Below are 13,613 nucleotides of genomic sequence, written 5' to 3'. Positions count from 1 at the left end.
CTCAGCTGTCCCAGTGTTTAGACCAGATGGCAGAGGTGTTGGGCAAGACTGGTCTATCCACATTTTTCTGGAAAGATGTCTGGTTCGTAAATTGTGTGGCTGAAGTCACTGAGTGCTGCATGGTGACCACCTGTGACAGAGCGTCTTGTCATCATTTAACAGCCAAGGCCAAGCCACACACTGTCTGCGGTGGTTTCCAGGTGCTTCTCCGGCAATTCCAGCACCACCAGGCAGGGCAGAACCCAGCGTTCCCCTGCACCTGCCCCAAGCTGTGTCCTCACCTGTCTGCCTCTGGAAGAGCCTGTCCCCGCGGGCAGCTGGCAGAGCTGCCCCTCACCACTTGGCAGCAAAGCTGCCTGGCAGGCCCATCGCACACTGCCACTGACCAGCATCAGGCTCCCCTGCAGTCCAGGCCTTCAGATGGAGCGTGGGGGCGTCTGGAGGTGTCAGGACCCACCTGGCCCTGTCCCGTCCACGTTTCCATCAGCCCATCGCGAGGAAGCACACGGGCTGTGGCGCTGGCTCCAGTAGGTGATGTGTGACGAGGTAGCCCCTCTCTGAGATAGAGACTGTCATGCCACCCGCCATGGCGTTCAGGCCAAGACCGCGGGGGAAGCCAGAGCAGGCCGCACTGCTGAGTGGACTTCAGCTCCGGGCACCTCTGTCCCTTCCGAGCCCTTCTCCTGCCGGCTTCCTCCTCCCAGGATCCGAGCCCCCTGGCATTCCTGTGGTCTGACTGAAGCTGGGACTCCTTAAAGCGTCATGTCTAAGAATTCTAATGTCTAACCCTTTTTACAAAGACTTTTAAAGGAGCAGTTTTAGGTTCACAGCAAAACTGAGGGGAGGTACAGAGAGTTCCCGTACCCTCCCCCACTATCAACACCCCCACCAGATGGCACGTGGACCGACACTGACACGCCATCCCCCAGGGTCTGTAGCTGACATTGGGGTCATTCTCTGTGTTGTACATCCTATGGGTTTGGACAAACGGAGAGTGACACGTACCCCCACTACAGCGTCATGGGGGGTATTTTCACTGCTCTGGAAGTGTACCCCCCTCCATTAATCCCTCCCCCCCAGGCCGACAACCCCTGACCCTTTTACTGTCTCCTTAGTTGTGTCTCTGCTGTCATCGGGTTGAAATCACCCAGTATGCAGCCTTTGATACCTAACATATTTTTAAAAGATTTTTGTTTTTCTGATTATAAAAAGGTTGTTTGCTCACTGTGAGAAGTATTAATTTGTACAGGAAAGCACAAGCGACTAGAGCCTCTCCTCTGTCCACCAGGGTGTCTGTGTGCTCACGCTCACAGGCTCCCTTGCACCCCACTGGGCCCCCCCCCACCCCTTCTGATGCTTTCTCACTGAACGGCCCATTGTGCACATTTTGAGGTCATTACCATGGCTGGCTCCTTTCAGAGGCGACATCGTACACCGGTGTCGTTTGTTCTGCCAGCAGTTCTGCAGTGTCCAGGCACACAGACACCCTTCTGTGACACCTTCTCGGGACGTCAAAGTATTGAGCACATGAAATCGCCCTCCAGAGAGAGAGGCCCTGCATTGCTACGGCCGTAGATAAAAGTGCCTTTCTGACCACAGCTCACAAACTACATATTTGTTAGGAGTTTTTTGCCTATCTACTTAGGTAAAAATATTTCATTGTCATAATTTGTATTTCTTTGATGAGTGTGTGCCATTTGTATTTCATTATCATGTCATTTTCCTGCTGAATTTTTGATTCATCTAGAAAAGATGTGATAAAACCATGAATTAGAATTCCCACTTCATGTTTTCAAAATGGTTAGCCAGCAGAGCCAACGCTGCATTGAGGCATAAAGAGAAAACATTTACTTACATTTAACTTGCTATGATTACACATGAACATCTAAAATCCCATTGTAAGTGCACTGAGAGAAGCGGGGATTTCAGCCAGTTTTGAACTGGTTGCCTGAGACCCCTGCCCCTTGATGTCAGCGCCCGCTAGCACTGAGAATGATGGCTTAGCTGGAAATTGTGGAGGTAAGAATGTCCAAACCTGTAGAGAATTTTTAGAAAAATGTATTTGAGCTGAACAGAGGATACGCCTGGAAGCAAGAGCAAGAGATAAATGCTTCCAAGAAATGACAGTTTGCAGCTTCTTTTATGCCTGGGAGTTAAGGAGGGAACGGGAGGAAGATTCCTTGGGGGTGGGGAAAGCCCCAGGGAGGGATTACAGGAGAGTTACCAGACCTTTGCTCTTCTGAGGGGGCTCTCGCTTTAAGAGGAGAGTCCGAAAGAGGCTTTGCAAAGGCCTGTGAGCCTGGATCCGCCGAAAGGCAGGCCAGCCGGCAGAGTTACAGGCCTGGGGCGTCTGTGATCACATCCCCTTGGGAGGTTACTTTCCATAGAACCCCGTTTTCGTCCACAAAATAAAACTCGGTGTTGGCGTTTGCTTACAACTTTGTAAAGAAACCCGTGCTCCGCTGTCCTCAGAGAAGTCCAGCAGGCTGGCCTGAGGGCTGTGTGGGAGGGACCAGCACCACCTCCGCAGGGACCTGTCCTCTGGCCGCCCCCATCTCTCCTCCCTGTGTCCCGTGTCCCAGGGTGGTGCTTTGCTGTAACTTATCCAGGTCTAGAATCAGTGTGGTTTTTAAATCTTATGACTTGCGATTATTTTTTCCATTGTTTAAATCTCAACCATTCATTCTTTAAATGCTTTAAATACTCCCCTTCCCATTTCTTTCCAGTCTCTTCTGGAGATCTTACTGGATACTCGGACTTGCTTCTTAAGGTGTGAGAGGAATTTCTGTCTCTGCTGCCTTCCAGCAGTTTCCCCAGGGGCAGCTGAGCCAACGGGTGGGGTCCTGTCCTTACCTGCACTTTCTATTTCATCCTTTCCGAGGGCTTCATTGTGCTTTTCTGGATTTCTTTAACGTTTATTCTTTCTCGTTTAGTAAAATTTTAAGGTGTGAATTTTCCATCCAAGTTTCACTTTGGCCGTCCCAGAAGTTTCGAGATACTGTTACCAGTGCGATTGGCTTCTAGATGTGCTGCGGTTGGGGCTCAAGTTTTCTCTTTCACTCAAGAGTTTTTAGGAGAGTTTCCACATTTCTGTAGTTATTTTTAAGCCTGTGTTGAGTTCTACTTTTGATTCTGTTCTATGAAGCAGTTCTATTAAGTACGTCTTATTGTCCGTACTTATTGACATTCTTTCTGAATTTATTTCTACTTGTTGACTTCAGTGGCTGAGAAGCAGGTTGTGCTAACACCTCGCGCGGTCCTGTACCTCTCTGTCTCCCCTCCCCATGGGGAGGTTCTCAGGCTGTGTCGTCTGGAGTAGAAAGGTGCCTAACAGTTACAGCTCCTCAGCCCCTGTGACGCAGCTACTGTCTGACGTGTGATAACGTTTACTACTATTTCTTTAACCAAATAATTTTCAGAAACAGGTAAAACATGGCTCTCGCACAGTTATGTGAATGAGTGCGTGTTTAGGATTTTCTCCTGTCATCAGTGAAGGGACCAGTCAGATGTCGCAACTAGTTCCAAGCAAAATTCAGAAAAGCACAAATTTATATAGAGTAAAGGAATTGAGTTGCAGATGCAAATGGGAGCAGAACTAGTTCTTGGGGGAGGGGGTGTGGGACAGGCGGGGTTGGCTGTCCAGGCGTGTCTGTGAAGCACCAGAGGCCTGACAGCTCCAGGGTGTGCTTGGGTGAGGCCACAACTTTCCCTACAGTTTCTCTGCTTTTGATAAAGAATAATTTCAAAGAAAGATTAGTTTTGACCCTCAAACAAGTCTGGTCTTGTTGGCCTGCTTACTTCCTTGGGCGTCCTCAGAGCATTCACTGGCCATGTCGGCCCTCCTGAGTCTCCTTTGCTAGAAGTGTCCGTGCGGATTCCGGATTAGACATTTAACAGATTCTTTGGTGTCCTGGGAATGGGAGTCCAGGACTCGCCAGGTTTCATTTGCTGGGTGATTCTGAGCAAATTCCTGTTTCCTCTTGAGGTTTTCAAAGTATTGTGAAGGTCCCGGACCTGCCAGGATGTGATCCTGACGCTGCGCCGGCAGCTTCCCCGTCTCCGTTGAGACAAGCACAGCTCCTCACGCGCGCCACGTCCCTACAGTCAAACACGCGTCATTCTCTAATCTGGCTATCCAGGCAGAGCCTTGGTTGCATAATTGCTGTTTCCAGTCAAGTCCTGGTGAAAACAAGCCATATTGTCACTGAGCCCAGGCACATGACCGTATTTCCCGGGAAGTAAGTGCCCTGCAAGAGCTTCCTTGTTCTGGAGGGCTGTTGGGGGGGAGAGCGAGGTGGCACTCAGAAATGCTTCCTTTCAGTTTAGAGGAAAGGGAAAGCGTTCCTTCTGTTGTAGAAGGACACCTACAACATTCCAAACAGAAGCCCTCATCGGCCCCTCCAGCCCCAAGGGGATAAGTCCTGTTCTGTTCACTCCTGGTCCTGAGGTCTCCACAGTCCCATGTCTGTCTCGACTACATTTCTAGAAATTCTGAGGCAGACACGGGACCGAGCCAGCACTGCTCTGCAGGCGTGAGCGACCAGCAGGCCGTGGCTGCCTCTCAGACGTCTGCTCACCTCGGAGGCATTTCAGAGTCAACACAAAGGCTCTCTGACTGCAGGAAGCTCGGCTTTCTCCTGCCTGTAGGAACTTGGTTAGTTTTTAATAATTCAAACATAATAAAGACGACCATAAAGGAAAGAAAATCATCCTGGCGAGACTCGGTAGATTACACAGATGGCAGAAAGCAAGCAGGTGAAGGTGTCACAGCAAACCGAGGGCACAACCCATCAAAACTGGGCAGACTTTCTAAAATTTGAACACATTTCATAGCTTTTAAAACTGGCTTTCTTTTTTGAAGTTTGGTCAAATACATATAACAAACTTTGTCACTTAAACCATTTTAATGTGTCCAGTTCAGTGTCGTCAGTGACATTCGCAATGCTGTGTGACCATCGCCACCATCTGGTTTCGGAACATTTTCATCCCCAATGAAACACTCTGCTCAGCAGTCATCGCCCCCCCTAACCCCCCCGCCCCAGCTCCTGGCAACCAGCAGTCTGCTCTGTCCCAAGGATGGACTTGTGGGCATTTCATGCACAGGGAGCCCCACGCTGTGTGACGTGTTTTTGAGACTTGTCCACATTGCAGCATGTCAGAGCTCCACTCTTCATGGCCGAGGCTGTTCCAGTGTGTGGACGGCCTGTCCACCCACCAGTGATGGCCGTCTGGCTTGTTTCTGTCTCTGGCAACTGTGAACAGAACTGCTGGGAACGTGCTCGGGCGAGTCCTCGTTTGAACCTGTTTACGGGTCTCCTGGGTCTGTCCCTCGCGGTGACCTGCCAGCTCACACGGTCACTCTGTGTGACAGGCCAAGGCCAGTGTCCATGGCGACCTCTGGTTCATGTCCCACGGGTGGAGTGGGAGGGCTCTCATCTCTCCGCATCTCTGGCCACACTTCCTTTCTGTCTTAGTGATGCCAGCCATCCCGGTTGTGAAGTGGTGTCTCCCTGTGGTTTTGACGTGACCAACGATGCTGAGCGTCTTCTCATGGGCTCGTTGGCCGTTTGTGCACCTTCTGATTTTACAGCTTTAAACTCAGCTGTTGTAAACTGAGGAAAATGAAATTGTTTCCAAGTCCTGTCCCTCCTATGTCCTTGAATCAGCTGGAAAAAACCACTGTTACTTTGGGGCCGGGCGGGTCCACGGCAGCAGAACCCACTTGAGAGCCACTCAGATCATCACACGCATGTGTCCAGGTTGCGGTCTTCAGCTAAGTGGAGATGTCTGCTTCTAGAAAGTTTCTCTGTGGCAGCATCCAGTCTGTCTGGTAAATACCGACAGGCACAACCCACAGAGAACCAGCTCTGGGTCGGCGGGAAGCTTGTGTGTAAGCAAGCCGGTTCGTTCCTGAGAAATGGTACTCAGCAGTAAAGGTGTCTTGCCGTATGTCAGCTTAAAGATCAGTTTCCAGGCTTTTTGGGTAACGTGACACAGGTGAGCTCGTGACTCACTGGGTGCCCCCCGTTTCTGAGAAAGAATGCCAGGCTTGCTCACAAGCTCCCCCTCGGTGTCTGGGGGGGCCTGGCTCCAGGCACCCCCCAGGTATGCGAATCTTTGGGTGCTGGAGTGCATCCGTGAGCCATCCATGAGCAGGGTGGACAGCTGACTGCAGACTTACACTTTGCTTCCATTTTTTGCTGCCACGAGGGTGTGTCCTCAAGTCTGTTGATGGAGGAGTCCATTTCCACCCCTTGGAGAAGCTGTGTGAGGACACATGGCTGTCGAAAGTTGTCTGTGTGTGTCATGAGTTCTGTGGGGCACGTATACCCTTCACAGTTGTCCACCTGAGCTCGAGCTCGCTGGGACAGAAGGGACTTTGGTTCTCAAGAGGGACAAGCTGTTCCTGAGTGTTTGTAGTGCGTATGAGAGAAATCGGAAGTGATGTGCACACAGAGAACGCTTTCCCTCATCTTGTTTCCAGGGAAACCACGTCACCCCCTGCCTGGCTGCGAGACCCGCACCCCAGGTGACAAGGCCCAGGCCCCCTCGGATCGCGGCCTGCCTGTGGGACAGCTGCAGCCCCACTGCACAGCACAGGTAACCTCCTTCGTCTGAGAAACGTATTTTAATAACTTTGGACTAGTTGCTTAAATACCACATTTTCATTACAGAAACTTCAAAATACAGTCAACACAATTTTAAAAGCCTCCAATTTTCAGCACCCAAACGTAGTTACCAATAACATTTCAGTCTGTTTCTGCTGTTTTTTAAATTACAAATTATATCAGACATATTTTCGAGTATAGCTCTACCCACCCGGCTGTTATTTTTTGAAATATTCCCCAACATAGTAGATTTAAAAAATTGCATCATTTAAAAATGTCTTGTATCCTTAGGGGTATTAAAGTTTTCAATCTATTTATCTGCCATTTGTTTATTCTTTGCTCATTTTTCTACTGGTGTGTTTGTACTTTTCTTGTTAGTCTGTAAGAGTTCTTTCTAGATAAAGGAAATTGCTACTTGTCTGTTCTAAATCTTTCTCAAACTTGTGATTTGCCTTTTAATTTTTAATTTTTCTTAAATTTACAGACATTTTTTTTTTTAATCTAATGAACTCCGTCAGTCTGCTGTAATGGTTTATTTTGCTTTTTGGCTTAAAGCATTTTTCTCTATTCTGAGTTTAGGTTAATAGTCACTCATTTTCCCAGTTGTTCTATTTTAGTAATTGTCACAATACCCTTTTCCTCACTGATTTGGAGTTCACATTTTTATCATGTGCTAAAAATTGATACTCTTGCTTATATTATTTTTTAATTCTTATTTTTAATTTAAAATTTACACAATGTTGCAAGAATAGCACATGGCCCTTCACCTAAACCCACCAGTTGTTAACTTGTTGCTACGTTTGCTTTATCTTCTCTCTCTTCGCTCCTTTGGCCTCCCCCACATTTTCGATGGAGAGATAGGGAACAATGAGGGACAGATAGACAGTTCTTATCCTGGGCCAGTTCAGAGTAAGTTTCAGACATGGAGACCCTTTACGTCTAAAAATAAGTACACCCCTGACATAGTTACAGTAAATTACCAAAGTCAGGAAATAGCGTTCATACAGCCCTAGAGTTTAATACGTTCATACAGCCCTAGAGTTTAATACGTTCATACAGCCCTAGAGTTTAATATTCACATTTTGCCAGCCACCTCTTTTAAGCCGTTCTCTGCCAAGCAGCCCATCCATGACCTCAGTCGGTCCAGCGCTTGTGTGTGTGTGGGCACGTGTGTGGGCGTGTGTGTGTGCACATGTGTGGGTGTATATGTGTGCACATGAGGTCTGACAATTAAGTTCACGAACTCATTCTAGAAAAAGTGCCACATACCTCATTGCTGATATCACTATGGTCACCTTCGAAGGACTCCCCTTGGGAAGCTGTGCACTGATGCCAGCGCCTAGTCCACCCTTCAAAGCAATGGGCATCAGAGCTGTCGTCGTATTACCCTTGATGTCCTGAATGTCATCAAAATGTCTTCCTTTCAATATTTCCTGTATCTTTGGGTAAAGAAAGAAGTCATTGGGGGCCAGATCCGGTGAGTAGGGCTGGTGTTCCAATACAGGTATTTGTTTACTGGCTAAAAACTCCCTCACAGGCAGTGCCGTGTGAGCTGGTGCATTGTTGTGATGCAAGAGCCATGCATTGTTGGCGAAAAGTTCAGGTCGTCTAACTTTTTCATGCAGCCTTTTCAGCACTTCCAAATAGTAAATTTGGTTATCTGTTTGTCCAGTTGGTACAAAATCATAATGAATAATCTCTCTGATATCAAAAAAGGTTAGCAACGTTGTCGCGAACTTAATTGTCAGACCTTGTATGTGTATGAGTGTGAGCCTGTGTGTGCACGTTTGGGTGCCTTGTGTGCATGCACATACATGTGCCTGTGTGTGTGTGTCCCTCAACCAGAACAGGTCGTCCACCCTCCCTGGCTTCCAGGGCACTGACAGTTGGGAAGCTGGCTGGTGGGCCGTGGTCTGTGGGATCGACGCTGCAGGATTGTAGGGCTCGGGCTATGCGCTGATTCCTTACAGCGTTCCAGGCGGTCATGCGTCTGCTTCAAATAGCAGAGCGTTGTCCTGTTTTTACAAATCATGTTACAGATATATGTAACGAGCTTGCCCTTGTTTCTGCTCCTTTACCAAGTTCTCTCGGCTGTTCTCTCTCATTTAATCTTCTACTGGGTAGATAGTGTTATTTATGCACTGATTTTTTTAAATAAATATTTTAGACTCTAAGAAGATCCAGAGAACCCCTGTTTGAATACCATCCAACTTACTAAGTAAATGTTGGAAAGTCAAAGCTGCTGTAGTGCTCTGCCATACTCCCACCCCTTCAGACTGGCCGAGGCTGGTGTCTCTAAGCGATGGTTGAAAAGCTGTTGTAAGTCATATCTGGCTGTGCATACACCTTTCTGCACACCTGCTCTCTTTCACCATAACGTGTCTGAGCCGTGTCCATGCAGACACACATCCTCGTTCAGGGGTTGGCAGACTTTGTCTGCAACCGGCCAGACAGCAATTGTTCTCCCCCTTAAGGGCTGTGCAGCCCCTGTTGGACATGTCAAGTTGCGTCCAGCCTGAACACGGCCACGGGTGGACTGTGACCAGATGGGCATGGCCGCACCGGTGAGCTTCATGGATCTTGACATTTTAATTTCTTATAATTTTCGTGTTGTGAAATATTCTTTTTCTTTTGATTTTTCCAACTGTTTAAAAATGTAAAAACTTTCAGCTCCCGGGCTGCACAAGCAGTGGGGCAGGCGGGGTTTGGCCTGGGAGCTGTGGTTTGCCTAGTCCATTTGATGGCTGTGCCAATCCTTCCAACTTACATGTTCTAGCCATGGTGGCTGTTAGGAGCACAGTGGACGTTTCTAGAATGATTTTATCTGCCAGCTCTGCGGAACGAACTGATGCTAATATGCGCACGCCCATGGTCTCCTGGGTTCTGTACGCTGATAGACGTCGGCTCTGTGGTGAGGGCCCGCCCCGCCCCCCAGGCTGTACCCCTGCTACCTGGCCAGGACACGCTGCAGCACAGAGGCCGGTGGCTGACACCCCCACTGTGTCCTGTTCAGAGAATGAACCCCCCCACAGTTTAGCTTCTGCCATAGGTTTTGGTCTTCTGTCGAACCACACAAAATCGCCATTTAAATACTTTGTGGGTCAAAGTATTTAAATATCAGCAGTTTCACATTTGAACCTGAGTCCAGCCTTGTGCAGACCCTTCGTCAGTTTAACAAGTTCTTTCTGCTCCTGCTTTGCTGAGATGGCGCCCAGGACTGGTGCTGAGTTCTGCCAGTGCCCGTCCGGGGACCTGGCTCCTGAGAGTGTGCCGTCAGCCTCCCTCCGCCCGACTTAACGCTCCTAACGCTCTGGTTAAGGGCGTAAGTGCACTGCCAGGTCCTCGCAGGGCAGCAGTGTCCCTTGAGCCTGTGCCTCTGCCTTAGGGGCCTCCTCACTTTTCGTTCTTCAGGAGCATTTCAGTGCAACTGGAAACCTCCACCCTCATGGATCAGGTGTCTGTGCAGTTTCAAGGGATATGGGGGCTTATAGTCTTGATGCTAATCTTTATCTGTGCAATGTTGTGCAAATACAGTTTCCCCGTATGTAGTTTGTCTTTTCAGTTTATTTTAAATGGATAGAAATAAAAGCGAGACGGAGGGCCCGTTATACCACGAGGTGACATGAGTTCTGAGCTGCTGTTAGTGAGGTGGGAGTAGTCACAAGCTCTGCTGTGCAGGGGGCTGGTGGACAAGGGCAGGAGCCCGGTGTGAGAAGTGTGGCGGGTGGGGCTAAGTTCATCCTGGCCGCTGGACAGAGCTTGTCCTTCCCTTTTGGCTTGTCACCAAGTGGACTAATTTCCCAGTACCAGCAACTTTGGAAAAGTGTTTCTTCTAATCTTGAGTGAAGACTCAATAACATGCCCAGTGGACAACCCGTGGACACTGAATTCCTTATTTAAATGTCCGTGGCAGGACGCCAAGCATATGAGGGAGGATGGTTTCTGCGACAGCTCAGCAAAGATCTGGCCCCATGTGGCTCAGACAGTCTGCAGAATCGATGCTTGGCGAGGCTGTGCCCCAAGCAAGGTGGAGTCGGTGCGGGTACAGAGGCGGGTACAAAGGAGTGGGGGGCACGGCAGGGCCGGGCTGTACCCTGGTGCTGGGTACCCTGGTGCTCAGTGTGGGGCCCACCCTCGGGAATGCCATGCTTGGTGTCACAGGAGAGGGCCATTACCCTGAGTGCCATCTCGGTCGCCAGACCTTCATGTAGGTGACGGTGCTGTAGTGTTAGCAGAAGGGTCCAGCCAGGCAATGAGGTGGTGGTGGGATCCAGGCCCCACAGTGGCCCTTCTTTATGACACACTGGCCTCACGCTCTCGCCTGTCCCTCCAGACCCCAGCGCCAGACCCCAGCGCATCCTGATGGCCTTGCCTCTGCCATCCCTGCACTGAGCTCCAAGGTACCCCAGCTGATGGGACACCGCCAGCCCCTGGCCATGGGCACACGCCTGCCTGCAGTGACCTTCCTCTCATGTCCTTGAGGGCTCACCACAAAGGCCTGTCACCTACCCAGATAGGTAGGGAGCCCTGTTGCCTCTGTGTTGGAGGGAGAGTGCTTCCAAGGATAACTGTCATTTCTACCTTTTACAGAAGCCACACGAGGTCTCCACAGTGACTTGCAGATCAACTCGTCAGAAAGAAAACCAGTCCCCAAAGCCACACCAGGCTCAAAAATTCCACCAGGACAATGGCCACCACACCCAAAGGTCCTCGTCACTTGCCAGCAGCTCCCTCCAGGACACGTGGAAGTTACTGGACCTGGGCTCCAGCCCTTCTGGCCTCACCTCCCAGGATGACTCGACTCCAGGTAGGCGAGCGCATGCGTTCCTGGGCCACTGAGGACACCGTGGTTGCTCTCCAGTTGCTCTCCTCTGCTTGGTGAAGCTTCTGCACTTGGGGTCAGTCACCTCCCTCTTGAGGAGTGCTCCCCAAGTGCCCCGCATACTCCGTGCAGACCCAAGGACAGAGACCGGCTTCCCCAGCTTGGCATCCAGCTGATGATGGTGTCGCGTCTACTCAGAATGGAGCATTGTCTCCACAAGAAGCAGGCAGGCCCCTTTGAAGGGCCCCTTTGGGAATGCTGCATGAGACCAGGACGTAGCAGGAAGGGCGGAGGGAGGGGACACTGTTGGAGAGGCGCCGACTTGGCGTCGTCAGGTCAGTCCAGAGAGTACCTCCTTCCTGTCTCGCAGCCACACGCCTGCTAACCGTGTTAGCCACATTGGCGGGCCAGTGTTTGTCCCAGCACCCTCCCACCGATGGCCATTCTGGCTTGTCACAGTCATGTCACCGTAACGCCACAGTGAGTAGCTGCATGGGCTGCAGCACACATGTGACAGTACACTCAGAAGTGTCATCAGGTCTCATTTGGAGACACGGTCAGCTGGCTCCTGGGGGACCGTGCCAGCTCACACCAAAAGCCTCCCAGCACAGGACACTGCCGACTGCCGTCTTCCCCAGGCAGCAAGGTGTGATTTCAGCGCCATTCCTCCTGTGAGAACGTTGTGCGTGTGCTTTCCTTTAGTTCTCTGCCCATTTCTATACATGCTTTATTATCTTTTTTATTGACTTGTAGGAGCTCATCATATATCATGGAAATGAGGCTTTTTCTGAGCTGTAAATTGCAATATTTTCCCAAGGTTTTTCATTTGCTTTTTTTGACTTTGCTTATGGTGGTTTTTATCATGCACGTGGTTTTTATTTTTATGTAGTTAAATTAATGTCCTTGTTTTTAATCCTTTCTGGGCTTTGTGCCATACTTAGGCCTTTTCCACTCTGAGATTTGAGATGATCCTTCCAGGATTTCTTCTAACACAGCTTCGTTTTTCTACATTTAAAACCAGGCTTCGTTTTTTCACATTTAAGTCCATGGACTAGTTGGAATTTATCATGGTATATGCTACAAGTAGGAACCAGTTTCCCCAGACGGCCACTGAGATGTTCCTCAGCAGCTGCTGACACACCCCACTTCCCCGCCCCCCACTTGTTTGACATCCCGCGGTAATGCTACGTCTTCTGGGTATATTTGAGCCTGAACCCAGATTGTTTGTTGTGTCCCACTGTGTCTTGGTCTGCGTGACTCCGGCCTCTGGTGCCTTCTCCGGTCTGGCTGACCTGGGACTCCTCTTCATACTTCCTCAGAGCACCAGGACCCCTGTACTCCTCATTCACTGATTTTCCCATGGCCTTCAGACTCGGTTTGTCTAGTCCCCCCACTGCCACCAGCCTTCTTAGGGTCCTCATGCCTGTTCTCTGACTCAGGCAGAGGTGACGTTGTGTTGGTCTGTGTCCCTTCCCCACTGTTAGGATTTAACGTTCAGCTCTGGACTGTCCGTTTCAGCGCCCGTGGATCTGCCCGCTCACTGCTGTGCTCCCACGTCCCCTGTCCCCCAAGCTCTGTCTGCCCTGTGGCCTGGGGTCTGCGTGGCCACTGCTTCCGCACCGTTCCATTCAGCATGTTTTGTGCTTCTCCTCGGCTTTGCCAGGAGCTTTTGGGGGAACGTTCACTGCCATTCGTCTGCTGGTCTCCTCCCCACTCTGTTCTCACGGCGCTTTGCTGTCCTCATCCTGACAAGACGTTGTCTACTGGCAAAAGTAACTCTCCGGATAAACCCACAAGAACAACGGTTTATTCTGGAAAAAGGAAAAAGAAACAAAAACCACCAAACCACAGTGCGGGAACGCACACCTCCAACCCGGGGCTCCAACCCGCTCCCACGTGTCGAAGGAAGATAATGGCCCGGTTCCAAGATGGCTGTTCTGTTCTCATCCCCCTCCCCCTGAAGTTACCACAAAGTTCAACAGGAAGTCAGGGCTAGAGAGTCAGCGGGGCGGGGCAGCTCCACCCACAGTCCTCCCAGCTCCATGGTTCAGCATCCCAAGATGACAGTTCACTTTTTTCAATGTGAATCTCTCCTTGACCAGGTGTTTGTGGGAAATTTGTAGGAAATGAGACTGGGCTGTTTTCCCAGTCCAGCAGCAGTGTGTGTTTCTTCTGGTGTTTCA

At 50.1% G+C, this 13,613-nt stretch overlaps 1 protein-coding gene across 4 annotated transcripts in view; it reads left to right on the top strand.

Moving 5' to 3' along the window:
• CCDC57 (coiled-coil domain containing 57) overlaps positions 1 to 13,613 on the top strand; it is an 83,528-nt gene that overhangs the window by 48,038 nt on the left and 21,877 nt on the right. For 2 of the 4 annotated variants that reach the window (XM_081030034.1, XM_081030035.1), the window contains 2 exons: positions 6,485 to 6,600; positions 11,199 to 11,415. In XM_081030034.1, coding sequence (XP_080886160.1) covers positions 6,485 to 6,600; positions 11,199 to 11,415 — 333 coding nt within the window. Of the gene's footprint in view, positions 1 to 6,484; positions 6,601 to 10,941; positions 11,067 to 11,198; positions 11,416 to 13,613 lie in introns of those variants that run through there. The other 2 variants (XM_081030037.1, XM_081030036.1) reach the window with 2 other exon arrangements.

The sequence above is a fragment of the Rhinolophus hipposideros genome, assembly GCF_964194185.1.
Source record: "Rhinolophus hipposideros genome assembly, chromosome: 20".
In the NCBI taxonomy this organism is placed as follows: domain Eukaryota; kingdom Metazoa; phylum Chordata; class Mammalia; order Chiroptera; family Rhinolophidae; genus Rhinolophus; species Rhinolophus hipposideros.
The sequence above is the reverse complement of the archived record's forward strand: the minus strand, read 5'-3'. Positions and strand labels throughout refer to the sequence as shown.